This window comes from Lutjanus erythropterus, chromosome 12 (genome assembly GCF_056507025.1).
Source record: "Lutjanus erythropterus isolate fLutEry1 chromosome 12, fLutEry1.hap2, whole genome shotgun sequence".
Lineage (NCBI taxonomy): Eukaryota > Metazoa > Chordata > Actinopteri > Lutjaniformes > Lutjanidae > Lutjanus > Lutjanus erythropterus.
In genome coordinates this window covers 10,468,616-10,488,017 of record NC_139328.1, presented here as the reverse complement: position 1 = coordinate 10,488,017, position 19,402 = coordinate 10,468,616, and the positions used below count along the sequence as shown (strand labels likewise).

Sequence of the window (19,402 nt, the reverse complement as noted above, 5' to 3'; positions counted from 1 at the left end):
TTTAGAAGCGTTTGGCCACGAGAGTTGAGGTTACAGCTGTTAGTGCTAAAAACACACATATCTTCTCACAGCTGCTTATAACAAACTGCACTCACAGCAAAGACTTGAGAGGGTAAAAATGTCTTTTTAGGCTGTTCTGTAACAAATGTGAGGCTCCAAAACCTCAGATGTCCTGAAGTGACATGAAAAGTGTCGAAAGATCTGTAATTCTCCCCTACAACAAAAGAGTCACATGCTCAGGGGAGATCTGGGGCAATTGTAACAGGGGGCAAACAGAAACAATCTAGACTGATAGCACTTAACTCTACACATGCTCAGTAGGATTTTCTCTCTGTTTGCAGAAAATGCGCAGGATCATTTACGATATTTTTATTCTGTTGTCTAAAGTTTAGCTGATTTGATTAAATGTATATGAATTTTATTTATTGGCTACTGGTTAAAAATTTACATGAACAAACTGCTAGCTTGCATATGAGATGATATCATGGCTGCAAGTCACGTGACCCAAAAATCTGTCTAGTCTTCTGTAAAAAGAGGAATAGAGTTTTGCTTTCAGTTCATATGATGGCAAAAAGAATTCAAACCACATACAAGAAAATATCTTAAAGGGATAATTCAAATTATTTGAAGTGAGGTTGTACGAGGTTATCCATAGTCAGTATATATCAGTCAGCATGCCCCCAAGTTTTAGCCACTTAAAAGCTAAAAAGAATCAATATCAATTTAAATGTATGCTATATTTAGAATATTTTCAGTGTTTTCCCTTATTATCAGACAGCCTTTTTCTCTGGGAAACTGCTGTTTTCCAAATATTGTTCTTTCCAAACCAAACTCTATATGCAAAGTTAATCATTTTACCTCGCAGAACACAAGACTCGCTCTGTGCACCACTGACACAATCCACTGAGGAAACTTTTTTCATGGCAACTGGCTCCATTAAATTTTTGAGTTTTAGGACAAACTCAAACTCTTATGTTTTAAAATAAACTAAAACAAGTTTTGGTGATCTATAATGTTTTGTTGAGATAGTTTACTTTCTTTAGGTAAACTTCAGTCTTTGAGTTTTAGAAACCACCCTCCCAATTCTGTATTTCAATAATTGTTCACGCTGAGCTGTGAATTTGTCATTACTTGGATGCTTGAATATTACATGGTTGCAATTGAAAATATTAAAATATTAACCGTTATTCACTTTCACTGTAGTAAATTTGCTCAACAATTTTTTTTACTTTTTATTTGCTAAAACTCAAAGACTCAAGTTCTGTATTTTTCTAAGAGGAAAAATAGTATGTTGGTTAGTATATCACCAATTTCTGTATATATGTGGACACCTAATTTCATACATATTTTCACTGTTTTTGCACTGTTTTTTAAATTCATCTAATTTCATAGCCACAATTTTTAAAACATATTTTACATTTTATAATGACAATTTGTCAACTTAGGCTGTTCTGTTTTTTATATTTTTGCACAGTCTCTCTATTTTATTTATGCATATTGTATTGCACTGTTTGCACTGTTCTACACTTAACTTTTTACACTTAAAAACTTCAGATTACAGTGTACAATGCATGTTGTGTACCCTGTTCTCTAGTATCATCACTCTTTTTGTATTGTATTGCCAAGTTTTTGGTTTTTTCTTTTCCTTATTTATGATCTTAAAGACCCACCTTCCAACACCTAATTATCTTAATCATCCCAACAAAAAAGTTTTTTTAGTTTATTTCAAAACTTAAGAGTTTGAGTTCAAAATTCAAAATTTAGTGAAGACAAGTGCCTTTAAATGATGACTTGTACCAACTTTTAATTTTTTTATAGCGTGTATTATAAGTAATGTGAGTAATGGAGATTTTAAAAAAAGTTGCAATCATCCCCGGCTGAATTAACTTTTTTTCTGTCACTGATTGGCTGATGAATCAGAAAAAAAAAATCTTGTGTGCGTGCGTGCATGCCGCTGTGATATCAATAGATGGCATGTGCGATTGCTTCTTACAAACTGGAGGGGCCAGGCCACTGGGAATAATGTTCAGAGAGAGCAAGTGAGGCGGGCAGGCAGCAAGCTGTGTGCGTGAGCGTGCGTGCGTGCGTGCGTGCGTGTGTGTGTGTGTGTGTGTGCGGCTGTGCAGAGTTTATTGAAAGAGTTCCTCTCTCCCTCCCTCCTCCTCCTCCTCCCCTCCTCCCTCCCTCCCTCCCTCCTCCTCCCCTCCCCTCCAGCCCAGGCAGCAGCAGCCTGGGTGGTCCCCCTCTCTCTCCACTTTGGTGAGCTGTTGCTTAGCAGCTAATAATAGGCGATGTTTGCAAAGTAATTTGCCTCTTCCTTGGCCAATGGGAGCCGGAGCACTTTTCCATCAAACCTCCCTTTTCAGGATTTGCCGAGAGGCGAACTTCTCCAAATGTTACCGCTACGGGATCGGAGTTAGACTTGACACGGACGGCTCAGACTACTACTACTACTACTACTACTACTACTACTACTACTACTACTACAACTACTACTACTCCTGTCTGAGACGTCGTTTCATGAACTATCAGGACGAATGAAGACTGAAGGATCTATACGGATTTCGGCGCATAATGTTGGGATGGAGTTTCGAGACTTGTTTGGCTCCAGGGAAGACTAGAAACCGTTCCTATAACTTGTCGCCGGCGCTGCTGGATGCGCTCCTCTTCTATGTTGGATTATTGTCGCTTCTTTTTTTGAACTCGCACCGATTCTCTGTCGCTTCTTCCCCGTTCACCCTCTTTGGACTATGGCCTCGGATCGCGGGGTCCCAGGGGCCGGCGTCTATGGAGATTTACCCCCGAGTTATACGCGCTCCCAGCCGCCTGCGAACTCAGACCTACTCCGGAGACCCAGCTACTGCCACGCTGCTTTCGCACTTAAACAGATCTCAAAGGTGATACAACGCTCGCACTATAGTGGGGATTTACTACGCAGGCTGCTTTCATTCAGTCGGCAAAATGTGAATGAAAGGTCCTCAAAGGCAGTTTTTTTATTTAGCAGTTATCTAATCGAGAGTTGAGGGCGCATGTGGGAATGTAGGGTAGGCTGAGGAAGGAGCTCCCAAACTGGGGTCCGGAGACCACCGGAGCTCCGACAGCGAAACCAGGAGCAGTTCAGTTCCAGTGTTTATAGAGAAAAGAGTAAAGAAATTGTCATTAGAGGTTGATATACACAACAGAAGCTGCACACTTTATGTTTACCAGGACAAAACCCCATAGAAATCCGGGTTTACCCCCTGGAATAAGTGATAACAACCCAACCAGGGGTTTCATATTTGTCAGCATGTTAACTTTGCTGTTCGTTTGAATGGACACAAGACTCTTCATTCATTTTTTTTCTTGTTGTTGTTAAAGCCACCGGGAGTGAGCGAGCGAGGGTTAGTTTGTTCCCATATCTCCCGTGTATCCGTGTTGTTGTGCGTGTTTTTTGGCTTTGTGCAGGCAGCGGAGAGCGCACTGGCCCGGGGTGTGTTTGGAAATGTGGTGGGTCCTGTAAAGGAATTCACTGATTGAGTTTGATCTGACAAAGCATCTTTGGACCGCCCGGATGCTTGGACGTGTTTCAGCACTGCTGAGAGAAACCACAACACCAGAGCAATGTCTTCTGCAGGCAGCAGTGACATTTGTAGCACAGGGACTGAATGGCTCTCCCTGAAAGTTGTGATTTTCACAGTTATGCTAAAAATCAGAGGAACTATATAATGCAGGGAAATAGATGGATGTCAGCTGAAACTGTGTTTGTCAGCAGCACAGCCTGTTAGTACTGATCAGTTAAAAGTGATTGAACATGGCTTCTACTTTCCCAAACTGTTGGAAAAACAGTTAACTTCAAATATCCTGTCCAGCAGCAGGTGATAACTTAAAGACCAGGTTCAAATAAAATGTCTAATATGGAGTGACAATTTGATAACACAGTATTGTTGTTTTTCCTCCAATTTTAAGAGGATTCTTTCTTAAGGAATCCCCTCTGCATATTTTTCTATTTTTAGGTTTGAAGATAATTAAGTCTTCATTGTCAATTAATGATCAGGCCAGGTTCATGATAAATTCAAATCAATTAAGTTGGCCAGTGCAATTTCTTCCTTCGTTGTTGCAGCATCCAAAAAATGTGATAAAAGTTAAAATGTTCTGTCTTTACATTTTGCTGGGGACCCCATACAACCTTCTTAAGGACCCCTGTTGGCCCCTGGACCCAAGTTTGAAAACCACTGCCACTATAATCTGAATTTTCACTATTACTATAAATTAAGTCATGAGCTCGCTATGTAGGGATGGAAGTTGTGTTTTTAAGCTCTTTTTTCACTGCTGTCTCTCTGGATTCTGTAACTTTGAACCACTTGGAAGTAGTGTTCTCCAAAAGCTTAACATTAGTGCAAATTATTGCCACAACCATGCAGATTAAATCATCCCAAACGTGGCAGATCCTGAGCTTGGGCTGTAGACATGAGGTTTTAGCAGGAAACTTTCAGGGGTTGGCATCAAATCTGTGGTTAGCTTGTTAGCACCTTGAGTTGTCATCATGTCTTATAAAGCTTAAACTTCACAGGAAGACACGTCTCTCTGAATACAGATGCACGTTCCATCCAGTTTCTTTAGCTTTGGTCTAAATTCTTCACACTTGAGACACAAATAGAGACACGAGCTACGAAGCCTGCCACTGCAGAGGGTTGCAAAACCGTGTGCCATTTATGTGTGGTAACATAGTAATGATAATAATAATTACATTGTCCTTTTCTCGCCCTCCCTCCTGCTTCGAACCCATCCAGGGGAAGGCGGTAGGTCAGAAAGCTCCTCTGTGGATCCGGGCGAGGTTCCAGGCCCTCCTGTTCTCTCTGGGCTGCCACATCCAGAGGCACTGTGGGAAGGTCCTCTTTATTGGGCTCTTAGTATTCGGGGCTCTGTCTGTGGGACTCCGGGTCGCAGCCATCGAAACGGACATCGAACAGCTATGGGTGGAAGGTGAGTCGAGTCTTCTTTCTCACACGAATGCAACGTCACGTAGCCGCCAGGTGCGCCTTCATCCTGAGAGTTCGGTCTGGATTTACTGGCTTTTTGCTCAGAATGCACCTTTTTCCCAGCAGCCATATTGATACAGTAGAGTAAACACATGTGTTACCAATAATACTAATTAAGGTCCTGTTCCATATAGTGTTTCGGAGGCTGTCCAGTGAGCCAGCATGCACAATAGCAGCACCCTAATTCTGTTTGACCTGAATTAAATGGAACCTTAGTCAGTTCCACTGATAACACCTGTTTTTATCTGACTATTTCATGTCAAAATGGCTTCTGTGAAAAACGTCAGCAGAGAGACATTTGTACAGTTTTGATGAGCTTGTTTTTTTTTTTCCATACTGGAGTTTGAATGACAATAGTGGCTGGTGGGAAGATGCAGGGTGGCCATGTTAGTGTCATCTCAGTGCCATGGGAGGGCACTAGGTGTTCAGTGACTGACTGCTTGCTTGTCAGGCTGATATCCTGACTGAGGCAGCAGCAAGGGACAGACCTTCTTCACAGCTGCCATACTGGGCTGCAACTAGTGCAACTGTTGTCACTGTCGATTAATCTGCTGATTATTTTCTTGATTAATCTATAAAATGTAAGAAAATGGTGAAGAAATGTTGATCCATGTTTCCTGAAGTCAAAGGTGCTGTCCTCAAATAAACAGAGGTGTTTGATTTATTGTAGTAATACCTCTGATCTTAGTCAGTATCACCTGTGTTAACCTTAGTATTTCATATCAGTATTGCAGCCTTGAAAAAGATCTTGTTGGAGAAGTTTTTAAGTAGCTTGCAGGTAGAGTGTCAGTAGTTTGTTTCCCGTGTGTTGTGGATGGGAATATCCTGTATGTTGTATTCTGCAAGCTCAGTGTTGTTCGCTCATGTCTGTGCACGTCTTAATGAGTTACAGTTTACCTGAGAAACACAAACACATCTGACCTGACTGCATTACAATACTATCTCTACTTCTTCTGTCACTATCTTGTCCTAGAAGCATGACTGTGTTTACACTGATTTTTTTCCCCCCTCCTCTTTTTCCTTTATTCTGGACTTTTTTAGATTTTGTCTATCTGTACATTTTCAGCAGTAGAGGCAGCTTTATTTGGTTTTTCACACTGGCCAAATTCCTTTTAAACCCCCAGGCTTTCAGTGCCGGGGCTGATCCCCGCAGCAGATGGACTGTGTGAATGGTTAGCCATCTTTGAGGGCTCTGACCCCTCCCCCCCTCGGCTCCCTGTGTGGTCCCTAACTATTCTTGGATTCCATTCAACAAGAGGCAAGCAGGCAGGCAGGCAAGCAGGCACCACCTCCCTAAAACCCCCCCTCCCTCCTTCCCTCCCTCCCTCTTCTCCTCCTCACAAGAAGAAAAAATATAAGTGAATGCAGCTGAAGTTTACCCACCTGTTTTGCACACTCTAAAAGCGCTACAGCAGTTGGTGAATATAAACAGACTCTATGGGGTTTTTAAGCCCACCATGTCACTAGAGGACGGGGGACAGGCGGCTCCCACAGGAGCTGGAGGTGTTGGAGAAATCACACGCTGCTGCTGGTGTCAGGAGAACTGTTTGGAGGCTGTGCGCTTCACTTGCACAGGAATTCAAATAAGCTCCTGTATCAGGCGCAATTAAAAAAAAATCTGTAAATTGGTAGCTTGAGGTTGCAAAAGCCCGAATTTGCTACAAAAGCTTTGAATCTGCACAGTGTCCTTTTTTCTATTGGTTTCATTCTGGTTAGTGTAAAGCTTCAGGATTACCTCTTGAGCTAATTGGCAGATCCATCTCTTAAAGGAGATGTTTAGATGTTTGTGTGCCAGTTGTTTTGCTGTGGGATTGAGAGAGTTGAACAGGAGAGGGGGGGTCCTGAAAAGGAATGCTGTGCCTTTAAGAGGCCGTGGCCATGTTTCTAAAGTTTCTGCCTGCCTTGTTTCCACCAATAGCCCATTGACAAAGCTGCTAGGGCCTCAATGGAGAGTAAAGTGGTTCGGTAACAAGGAGAGGTTAGTTCTCCCTCTGTCTCTCTCTCTCACACACACACAAACACAGAAGAGCACACACACACACATGCACCATTGTACATAAGCCAGAAGAGGGAGGAATGATATGCTCTCTAATAAGACAGCTGATTTCATATTAAGGCACTCTAAATATTTTTCTACATACTGCAAAAATAAAATAAAAAACTATTTGTTCTAAAGTTGGTGTTCTTACTGCCTTAAAATTTGAAGTTGACTGGATTTGAAAAGACAAGTTGAGGTAATTTTTGTAATGATTTGAAACAAATAAAGTTTTCTAGTAAAACTTGTTATTAATTCTGTTGTACTTGAGAAAACATTTTTTCTATTTTCTATTTTCTGTAAGTTTTCAATATTAAACTCTTCAGTCATGCTGACAAACATTACAAACACATTTCCTTTTACATTTTCTGTTTGAAGAGTCCATTCTTCATTCCTCACAAATAACTTGCAGCTAGAATTCTGCTGATATGTTGATCGTGTTTGTTTAGAAACTTAATTTCTTCAGTTGATTGAACTCAGTACATTAATTCAACTCATCATTTCAAGTCAAAAGACTTCAAGTTAAAAGAACTTAAGTGTTCTGAAAATAAATGATAGAAATCGAAGTGTAATTGACTTGAATAAATAAAACTCAGTTTGAAAAGTCAGTTCTTCATTTCTAGCAAAAAAATTTTTTACAGCTTAAGCTCGTCCTGTTGTTTGTTGTTCCAGCTTTTTGCCACAAACAGTGCATGCTGGGAAGACTGCTATAATGCTGGTCATGTTTCTTTAGAAACTTAATTTAATGAGTTAATAGAACTCTGTGTAAAACTTTCAGTTAGAAGAAACTCATGTTTATGCATTCTGTGTGTTTTGGTCTGAAAATAAAGACTAGAAATTATAAGTTTAATTAGCTTTAGCAAATAAAACTCATATATTTATGTTACCTTCATGAGAAAAGATTTGTTGATTCCATTTTTATTGGGCTGTTTAGGTGAACATACCTTAACTCAGAGGAAATGTAATCTTTAATGTATACTTTCAAGTCATTTTGGCCGTATTCGACTAGTAGTCTTGTGAAACAGCTCCTCCAGATTGCAGCATAAACAAAGCTTTCACACTCGTATCCTAATTTGTTCAGAATAAACTAGCTGTGAATTGACACCGTATGTGTTAACACTGCCAACAGGGTGTAAGCTGTACGTGATTTGTGTGTGTGTGTGTGTGTGTGTGTGTGTGTGTGTGTGTGTGTGTGTGTGTGTGTGTGTAAGGGGCATATGCTTCCCATCATATATTCATACTGGAGCCTACCCCCGCACAACCCACACATACACAAACACATACACTTGTCATCTTTGCCACCTTTGGTGTGTGTACAGCTCGCCTCGCCGTCTGTCCGCCTGCCTGAATTTCCTGACTGCATGCCCGTCTGTCTGCCTGTGCTTTGTGTATGTCTGTTTATATTTCTACCTGTCTGTCTGCCTGCTCTGTGAAGTCGGGCCACCAGGGCTTTTTTAATTGCTTCCTCCCTCCTACAGCACCAAAACACTGTGAAGCAGAGCACAGCAGTGCAGTCTGTCTACAGAGAGAGTAGAGACAGAGACTAGGGAAGCTGATGAAGTTAGTACCTGCGTTCCCAAGCAAAGACATTTCCAGTCTATACTGTTCTCATATTAACATGACAGCTTTTACTCAGGGACTTACAGATTCTTATGCATTTGCAAGGAGGAGATGCAACAAGAAAGTAAAAGGGTTAATCACGCCTGCAGTCCTCACACCTGTGTTAGTGAGAATAAAAGCTCCAGTATCAGGGTATTTAGTCTGACAAGGGGATTATGGACTATTTGTGGCTTACTGCTCAGTCACTGAGAGAATCACCCATCAAAATACCTGAAATTACTCCCGCAGGTCTTGTCCAGCAAGCTGTATTTTAAATGTATCACATAGGTCCATGTTTACACCCGAGGGATGACACTACGTGAATAAACACCATGTGATTTAACCGCAAAGAACAATTATTTTCATTAACTGATGCACAGTGTAGTCTATAAAATGTCATGAAAAAAGAGTAAAGATGGTAATCACAATTTCTTGGAGCGAAGTGACATGTTCAAGTAGCTTCTTTTGTCCAACCAACAGCCCAAAACCCAAAGACTCTTCATTTACTATCATATATTACAAATAAAAGCAGCCAGTCCTTACATTTAAGAAGCTGGAACCAGCAAATGAAAAATAACTGACACGATTAATCAATTATCAAAATAGTTGCCAACTATTAATCTCTTAAGCAACTAATCTTTACAGCTTTAGTGGTTGACTGACTTAACTTCTTGAATCCCAAAATTTCTGTACTTTCACGAACTGAAGTTACTGTAAACATACATTATTCTATCCTATACGTTTTATGTTTATATAGCCTGAACACCTTAGAGTGTGAAAGCTGGTGTGAGCTGGCCGATGTGTGAGTCAGTCTGTATTGTCCACAAGCAGAAAAGAGAGAGATCGTAAAAAAAAAAAAAAAAAAAAGAGGTGCAGGAAGAAGAGAAGGATGAGAGGAGACATTGGGGGGTTGGGACAGGAACAGGGCGGAAGGTTTATGGCTAGCTGACACTTTTTTTGGGCCTGTGTTTTTGCCTGTCTCACTTGAACAAACATGAAAAGTGTGGGACTTTCTCATGCATGTCTTGGACTGTGTTTCTTCTTACTTAAGCTTGACACATTTTACTTAAATCTTATTTTCTTTACTTATTCTTTTTGCAATGTGTTTTTATATAGTTGTTTTAAGTCTTTTCACAAAGGCCCACCCGAAGGGCTTGTTTTGGGAAAAAGAGGAAAGAAATGGCCTCCATGTAAGAGTTGCTGGTGTTTACTCTTACATTAACTAAACTCATCCTTCTTGGCAGAGTTTGGGTGAGGCATGACAGACATGTACACAGACTCAAGCTGTCCAAATATGAGTGCAGTGAGACAGGGTCTATGCGGATAGCAGGCGCACCACATGTCCCATAAAGAGGCCATGTAGAAAGAGGATAGGAAAAGGGGGAGGTAGAGACCATACACAGTCCACATAGCATGAATGCATAGTGTTAGCTTGGCCAGCTAGCAGTGAAATCAGGCGAGCTCTTTTGCAGATATGAGGAGATGAAGAAACAGATTGATTAAAAGAGTGAGACGGGAGTCTGAGTTTGCACAAATGAGCGAATGCACACGTGGGCATTTCGGTGTTTGGAGCAGTTTCTCTAAACAAACCTCAGAGCGGCACAGCAGGTAAATGCTATAATTCATCGGAGCGCACACAGCGCCCCAGTTCAGACAGAGAAAGGGAGCTCTATGAGGCATTATTGGAGGTGAATAGTGCGCGGTGGTGCCCCAGCTAGATAAATAAACTCCCAGCGCTCAGGGCCCAGGACCTCACTGGTAGAGAGAACAAACAAGACCAGAGTCAACCTGGGTCACTTCTAAATGTTTATTTCACCCCCTCCTTCCCGCCATCCTTCAGTCCAAAGTCTCCCTCATTCCATCCCCTTTTTCAGCATCCCCCCCAACACACACACACTCTTTAACAGAGACCACCCCCCAACAAATAAACACAGATTGAGCAGCTATAGATACATGTGCGTATGACAGACACATGGCTTTTGCTTCCATGATACAGGAAACACAGAAACTGCTTCTTACCTGTCGTTTTCATGTAGGTTTTCATCATGTGGGCTGGATGTCGAATGTTACAGACACATTTAACATGAAATCTTACCTTTATACTGTTATTTTGGTGCCAAAGCTGTTATACAAAAGGGCACTGGACTGTCAGTCTTTGCAACATTGAATGCATATACGGAGAAAGGCTGCAATGCGACTGAAAACAGGATAATGAAAACTCAATCAATATAGTGTGGCACCCTTTCTTTCCCAGCTGAAGAGCAACCTTTGTCTTTGGTCTGTGCCAAAATAAAGCGGCACCAGTCACCTTAGAGTTTGCACCATTTGCCTCTGTCTTTACACCATGAAAGTATAAAAAGTAAAGGGAGAGGGAGATGCGGGGAGAGACTGAACATTTTCTTGGTACTTGGGAGGGAAAAAAGAAATGGTTCTTGGGCTCAATAAATTCATTTCTCGTCTGAATGAGACCAGCAACGTGGAAAAATTTTGCCTTTCAGGCGGGGATGAATGTATGTTTCAACCACACATTAAGCAGTATTAGCGGTCAGTGGAGTGTCTAATGTGACTATTTTTCACAGTGGCCAACTCTGCCCATGATTAGCATAATTAGCAGAGGCAAGCCTATACATATGGAAATAGAAAGTGCCTAAATGCCAACCCTGGTGGAAATTTATGTGTGGTGGCTAACACCACTGGCACATCTGAATAGAATGTAAGTGAAACTGATTTTTCATGTTGTTTTCGCTGTTTTGTACTGTTTTTAAGGTGTGATCTCAGGGTGGTTGTTTTTGTCCTGATGATGGGAGCAAGACACATTGAAACTTGATCATTTTTGTTTTCTCATGTTCACACATTAATTAGGATTTTCTCCTCCTAAAATAATACAACTGTCTTTGACGATTAATGAACAGATACGGCGTGCGTGTGAGGACAAAAACACACACACGCACACTGTATTTCTATAGGTAAGATACCAAAGTGCCAGCTTCTCTTTCTTGCCCCCGGCCTCACCCTCCCACAGCCAACTCTGGCATTGTTTTACAGGCTGGGAAAGTTTTGGTCCATTTGCTTTTGTTGTGAAAAAAACGTTCCCTCTTTATTTTATTCCACTGTTTGTTGGGAAACATCTGAAAGAAATTGAAGGGTTGAATGACAAAAGGGGTCTGCATTCAGTCTGGAGCTGCTGTACTGAAGGATTGTATGGAGGAACAGCCCATCTGCTGGGGGCAGCCCGCTTTAGGCGGTGCCCTGGCTAGGGAATGCCATAGGGCAGGGCCGGGCTGGGGCACAGTCCTGATTCTGGTGGGTCCACATGTGACAAAAGGACCAAGAGGGTTTTTTTTTGTGATGTTGGGTGCCAGGCCAAGAGAATGAGCTGAAAATCAAAAGAAATAAAGGACCTCTATTGGAGGACATTGTGAAAAAAAAAAAAAGCGGTTGAGAGAAAAAGTAAATGATGGATAGAAGATGGCAGCCAAGGCATAGCTTTCTATCTTTCTTTGTCTTAAGTCTGCCTTTTTTTTTTTAAAATGAGGTTGTGTGTAGTATTCAGCTGGTCGTTTCTCCTCATGTGGTCATGCTGTAACTTGGTAACTTCAAATGCACACACATCGTAGCAGGTAAAAGCATACATGTCACTTTCAACCCTCTTCGTCTTGGGTCTTCCTCCATAGCAGCGTGGGGCCTTTCAGAGGCCCCCTAATCCAGCTAATCTACCACACTGAACTTTGAAGGTGGCCTGGTCTGACCTAGCATGGCCTGGAACTGGGACGAGGCCTGTAAGCCACGAAGACAGAATAGAATAGAATAGAATAGAATAGAATAGAATAGAATAGAATAGAATAGAATAGAATAAATCTGAAATGAAGCACTTTAAATGTGGCCTTCAAACCAGATGTTTAAAGCCACACATATTTCACCGAGTAAGGGGTTTCTGGGTGTTTGGGTCAGGTGGAGAGGAAATGACTGAGGTCGGTGGAGACAGGGTCCAATGTTTACACCGGTGTACACACCCACACACACACACGTACACACGCACTCGTACAAATTTGCACACCCACAGCCATGAAACCATGTCAGTGCTTGTTGTGACATTTTTCTTTTGCTTTGCTTTTTTCCCCCAAATGTCGTAACTGTTGTGAAAGTGCTTTTAGTGGTGAAGCTTATAAACAAATTCACATGTTGCACCCAACAGAGTTGAGTTGTTTGCTAAAATTTGTAGGATGGTGGTCGAGTTTGTCAAAAACATCCAGCGAAAGAGCTGCGGATGTGATTTGGGAGGAGTTGTGATCATTTGTGATCATTTCTTTTCCATTTTTCATTTCATCATGTTGCCAAACACAGACTAATATTTCATGTTAGAAAACTGTAATAAAATTACCAGCCGCTGGGGTGTCGAAACCCCAACTTCCACACTCAAAGGCGCTTTCTTCCCAGGGTGGGAAAATTTCCGGGAACTGTCTCTTTAAGGCTGTGTGGAGCAGCCGGCTGAGTGCAGCGAGAGGGTAGGGGGGATTGAAAAAGAGTGAAAAAGAGAAAGAGGTAGAGAAGGAAAAAGAGGAAGAGAAACGAGGAGATAGAAAAGAAAGACAGATAAGAAAAGAAAGGACAAGGCTCCTTCTGGAGTGAGCCGTGAACTGAGCAGAGCTGAAGAGTTCGCGGAGCTCAGAGTTGGGTGGTTGGGGCCGGACCAGGGGTTGAGGAGAGAAGGCGAGAAAGAGGGAGAGAAGAGAGAGGACTGGCTGCCTGGGTGGTCCAGATGGGAGGAACGAGACACAAATAGCTATAATTTACTTCAGGAGGCCTGTAATTACAGAGCCAGAGTCTCTCCGAGCCACCCAGTTCCTGTTGGGATCAAAACCCCACACTGCAGAGGTTAACATACGAAATGTCAAAAAAGGTTTAACAGATGTCAAAGAGGTCCACGAGCGGAAAGGGTTCCATTTTGTAGTAGCCCTTTTTTGATTGGAAATTTGGTGTGGCAAGGAAACTGTACATCTAAGTACCCTTTTTACCCCAAGCCAGATTCTGTGAAAACGGCTTAATAAAAGTCAAATAAACCCGAAAAATCAACACTCCACAAGTCTCACGAACATGATCGTTTTTGTTGTGGTGGCCTTGGAATAAAAGCTTAATAAAAACTTCTCGACTTTAAAAATTTTGTAGCACCAGATGTGCAAAAGATATCCCACAAGAGCATGTCCCATTTTGAGGTTTTCTGTATTTTTTTGGTTGCTCTGAGCTTTGAAAAAAGGCATCCATGACTGCAAATAAAATGAGGGGATCTTATATTCTGGAGCGTTGGGTCTCCATTTTGTTCTAGCCATTTTTGATGGGAAATCTTCGTGGCAAGGAAATTAAGCATCATTTTTACAGCATGCCAGAATCTTGAAAATAGTTTAATGAAAGTCAAATAATCACAAAGAACCAACACTCTTTATAAAGTATCATTTTCATTTAGGTTACCTTGGAGAAAAATGTTTTGGCTAACCAACGAGAACATATCCCATTTTTGGTGGGGGGCGGGAGGGTCTTTTAGGGGATGCACTGAGCTCAAACACTTAGAAAAGACAAGAAGGAAAAAATGAGGTCGGGAGTCTGTGTGGCAAAGAAACTGTATGGCAACAAAACTGAGCCTCTAAGCACAGTTTTTACACCAAGTTAGATTCTGTGAAAATGGTTTAATTTAAGTCAAATAAAGTCAACAGACTAGCACTCCAAAATTCTTGAGAACATAATTGTTTTTGTTGTGGTTGCCTTTGAATAAAAGCTTTGTAAAAACTTCTAGACTTTAAAAAAATCGCGGACCCAGATGTTCCAAGGATATCCAACATGTCCCATTTTCAGGTTTTTGTCTTTTTGGGATGCACTGAGCTCTAGAAAAACAGCCATGACTGCAAATAAACGAGGTGACCTTATATTCTCAAGCCCCTGCATAGGTAATTAAAGCCTTGAAAGCAAAGCCTAGAAATATTGGACTGTGTCTCCAAGGCCCAGAGAGTTTCTAACCTGATCTCACACTTTCGCGGCGTAGGGCTGAATAGTTTGTTTTTTCTTTTCTCCCCATCAATTATAGGAGCCTGCTCCAGGCTGGGGGGAGGTGCAGTGAGAGCGTGAGGGAAAGAGTGAAAGAAAGAAAGACAAGACGGAGAGGAAGACAGAGGCAGGGGCCGTGGAGAGTAGAGTATGAGAGGATGAGATAGATGCAGGCAGGACTGAAGGGAAAGTGAGTAAAAGAGTGACGAGAGTTAGAATTAAGAAGGAGGTAGCCCTTGTTTCCAAACCTCCCCCCTTTCCTCTTCTCTCCCCTTCCCTCCCTCTCTTCTCTTTCTCTCTCCGGGGTTGTCATGTAGTGGGACAGCGAGAGGGGCAGACGGGCCCTCTGTGATCCAGCGCGGCATGTTTCATGTCCACTTGGCACAGGCACAGATCCCCCCGGCTGGCAAACTCTTTTCAGGGCAACCTCCTGTAATTAGGGGGCTGGAGTCTACCGCACAGCACAACATAGCTCTCTCTTTTTCTTTTTCATCCTCTTTCTATCTCTTTTTTTGTTCATCACCACAACTGCTGACATCCATATTTATCCCTATCTATGAATCTATTTACTTTTCTTCATCTAAATGTATCTCCAACTTCTCTTTTCTCCTCTGTTCTCTTTGAAGGCCCTCATCTGTCACAGTCAACCTTTTTTCATCTAAAACTATCGCAAAGGATGAAACAGTGTGCAAAAATCTAGAATGGTCAGGTCAATAACTTCTCATGTGATCGAAATATCTTCATCAATGTGTATCTGCTGAACCCAAGAAGAGTGGCAGAAGGTTTTCGGGGCATCACAAGGCTGGTTCTCCTAACTAACAGGGCACATCTGTTTCGCAGAAGGAGCCAATGAGAAGCTGTATTACTCATTTCTCTTGGCCAGACGCTGGCTTGTGTGAAGTGCCTTCAAAACCAACACTGGCGAGGGCCAAGGGCGTTGGTCGATATATGTGTGTGTTCTTCTTGTGTAAGTGTGTGTGCATAGAGTGTATATATGCACGCAACATACTTTGTTATAGGATCCAAATGTGTGCGTGTCTTTTAATAATTTCTGTGCTAATGTATGAATAATGTCTATCTATCTATCTATCTATCTATCTATCTATCTATCTATCTATCTATCTATCTATCTATCTATCTATTTATTTATTCATAAATCTTTTATTCTTTGTTTTCTAGCTGGCAGTCGGGTGAGCACGGAGCTTCGCTACACCAGGGAGAAGCAGGGAGAGGAGTCAGTATTTACCTCACAGATGCTTATCCAGACCCCCAAAGAAGAGGGCACCAACATTCTTACCCAGGAGGCTTTGCTGGTTCACATGGAAGCTGCCCTGTCTGCCAGCAAGGTCCAGGTGTCACTGTTTGGAAAGTAAGCGGATCACGTAATGGACATGTAATGCGGAAAATTTCCTTGTGTTACGCTTGTTTATGCTTATGATTGTTGTCTCTCTTGTAGATCATGGGATCTTAACAAAATATGCTATAAATCAGGAGTCCCTATTATAGAAAATGTCATGATTGAAAGGGTAAGTTCACAATAAACTTATTTTTTAGCCTTATAAGTACATTTTCCGCTTGATTGGAAATGTTTAATCATGCTTCCTCTCTATTTCCTGATCCCAGATGATTGACAAGCTATTCCCCTGTATGATAATCACCCCATTGGACTGTTTTTGGGAAGGGGCCAAGCTACAAGGAGGCTCCGCCTATTTACCGTAAGTCTTGGAATATTTGACTCTTCTTACATTTTTTTTTTGCATATTAAAACATTTCTTAGACAGTCTTGGCTCTCCCTTTGCTGTCATTGCTTCCATCTGACTTGGACTTTTGGAGAGGTCCGTAACTTTTAACACATGCTCGATGGAGACATACAGTTGGGCTTTCAGTAGTCTGTCAGAGGGTGCTGTGACTGACAGTGGCGGTCAGTAATAGAGTTCTTTTAGGGCTCCAGAGAGGGACTGGGTGGAGGGAGGGGGTGTCCTGACAGAAATTCAAAGAGAGAAAGTGAGGGGAGAGATGCAGGGATGGAGAGAGAGATGGCTGCAGCAGCAACTGGGTGGTGGGTTGGTAGAACGGAGGGCGGGGAGGCGGCGGCGGCGGCGGTGGTGGTGGTGGTGGTGGCAGGGGAGCCCTTTGGGTCAGACAATGGTAAGCATTCTTTCAGTTTACGAGTGAGTGTCCATCAGTGCAGGGGCCCCGGAGGAGGGAGGGGGGCCGGCTTTGTCAGCTCACGGCTAACACTCGGCATTCTCATGGTAATGCCCCGGGCTCCCAGCTCCCAAGTTGTCCAACAAATAAAATGGGCAGTATTCAAGCCTCAAGTCCCTCGAGAAAGACAGAGAGAGGCTACAAGACGGTTAACAGTGGAGTCGGGGCGTATTTGGGCATTTGCGGATTTTTTTCCCCTTCTCCTTTTTTTGGGACAAAGTTCTCTTGAGAAATTGAGTCACTGAAAGAGGGCTTTTTTGTCGTCAGAAGTGATATTTCAATTGAGTCCTCGGTTTATAAAAGATAGTTTAGATCATAGCAGATGTTTCTTTGCAAACAAATTATTTGTTTATATTTCTGACAGCGGTATGTTGCATGACAAGCCAGCACACACAGAAACAAACACAAGTTTCCCATCCTAAGCATCTCCCAGTTGGCTTGTGTGAAAGCAGAGCAGCTAGAGAGGGGAGAAGGGGGTCTTTTGATGATTCACATGTCTTCCAAGTATTCCTGTAAATCACACAAAGTGCTCAGCATCTGTTGTTATTTATTATCAAATGTTTTTTTTTGCTCATGTGGAGCCGTGAAGGGAACTTGCGGTGGTCACTGAGGCCTGCCTGTGTCCCCCGAGTCAGCTTCCGCTTCACTTCAGCTCTGGTTTTAAATGCAAAAAAAAAAGAGTGAGATAGAGAGGGAGAAAAGGGAAGAGGGAAAGAGGCAGATTGGGAAGAGTGAGTGAGAGAGAGGGAGAGAAAAAACTTGGGAGAACAAAGAGCAGCAATCTATGAAAAAACAAAAGGGCCCAGGCCCAGTTCACTCAAGCAAAAACTAGCTGATAAAGGAGTGTGTCTTTGCGAGCAGCAGCAAAAAGGGACCCTGGTATGTGGGAATAGGAGAGGAGCTCTCTTCATGAGCCATTGGAAGGACATTGGACCCAAAGTTTAGATACTTTAGGATTCTTTTATTTCCCTCTATTTCTGTCTGTCTTCTTTCTTACTGTGTCTCAATGCAGAAAATTGGTTTCCTTGCACTAAATCACAAACTGTTGGCAATAATGGAGCATTTTAATTTTTCTTTTCTGTATTTTAGTGAAAAAAGTCACATGTATGAAGTGTCTGCCACTGTGTGGGTAAATGTTTATTTCCCAGTGACTTGAACCAGAAACACAGTTAGCTTAAGCTATTTTACATCATGCCCTTCTTAATGTAGATGAAGGTCTTTTAAGTAGCAGCAACAATATAAACAAATATAGGTTTCCAAACTACATAAGTATAGGCCAAAACAAGAGTTAGCTGTAAAATGCTAGCTGCAAGTTTTTGCTAAAACATAAAACTAACCTACAGAAAACTTGCTAGACTGATGCTAGTCTGGTTAACTGCTAATGCTAAGCTACAGTTGTAACAGCAGGTGTTTAGCAAGAAAGGCTACCTTAACTTAATTAACTTTAGTAGTAGAAATATTAGTAGGAGTTATAAATAAATACTTTTAAATTGGACTGATTAATTTTGTGAAAGATAAATACAGTAAAAACAAAAGCACATTTTCAAACCTTAGAAAGCTAGGCCAAAGCAGGAGTGCTAGCTGTAAATGAATGCTATAACAGGTAAGTAACCTCCAGAAAACAGTAGTTTAGTACAGTAGTAGATCAGATGAAAGCTAACGTTAGCTGCAGTGTTTTTGCTGCTAACTTGAATGGTGTGTACCGTCATGTTAACGTATTTAGCGAGCTAACAACTGTCACCTGTGTAAAAGTCTTTTGACAACTATCTAGCTACCTTATGATCAGAGGAAATTATAAATTTACCTTGAAGAGAAGTAGGATGGAGGCACAGGTGAGGCTCAGAATTAGCTTATTTACAGCTTATTAGCTTTTTGTTGTGCACCAGACAACAAACAGTGTTAGAGCTCCTCCTTTGCTTCTCCTCTCCTCCCTTACCTATTCCCCTCCCATCCATCCTCCAAACCTCTCCCCTTCCCTCCCTCCTTATCAAGATGTTTGGGAGGCAGAGGTAATCGTTATGACTCAGTGCAGGACATTGAGGAATGGAAGTGAGCAGGCAGCCACCGTGCCTTTTCCCTGGGCATTGTGGCGGCGTGAAACAGGATAATAAACGCTATTTTATCCTGTATCTGCAGCTAGCCTCCTGCGTAGCTGCGGCACAACGAGGGAGAGAGTATTAAACTGAACTGAAAGAATCATAGTTTCTCTGCACACAGGAATGCAAAGCCGCCTAGCCTCACAGACACAAAGTGATAAAATCTATTGTGCAGTTTCTTCTGTAGGTTATTGTCGAATATGTTTGGACTGATGTTCATCATAACTGTGTTTTTGCTCTGCAGAGGTATGCCAGATATCCAGTGGATGAATCTAGATCCAGTCAAGCTGATGGAGGAGCTGAGTCAGTTCACTTCACTGGAGGGATTTAAGGAGATGTTGGACAAAGCCCAGGTGGGACACACCAAATACACACTGACAGATTTACTGAATGAAATATGAACAGCCGTT

At 42.1% G+C, this 19,402-nt stretch overlaps 1 protein-coding gene across 1 annotated transcript in view; it reads left to right on the top strand.

The window, feature by feature from the left end:
* Positions 1-2,321: 2,321 nt before the first annotated feature.
* The window catches only part of ptch2 (patched 2), a 34,072-nt gene continuing 16,991 nt past the window's right edge, over positions 2,322-19,402 (top strand). The window contains exons 1-6 of the mRNA XM_084731499.1: positions 2,322-2,897; positions 4,770-4,962; positions 15,868-16,057; positions 16,145-16,214; positions 16,312-16,403; positions 19,237-19,345. Coding sequence (XP_084587625.1) covers positions 2,751-2,897; positions 4,770-4,962; positions 15,868-16,057; positions 16,145-16,214; positions 16,312-16,403; positions 19,237-19,345 — 801 coding nt within the window. The 5' untranslated portion in view covers positions 2,322-2,750. The remainder of the gene's footprint in view (positions 2,898-4,769; positions 4,963-15,867; positions 16,058-16,144; positions 16,215-16,311; positions 16,404-19,236; positions 19,346-19,402) is intronic.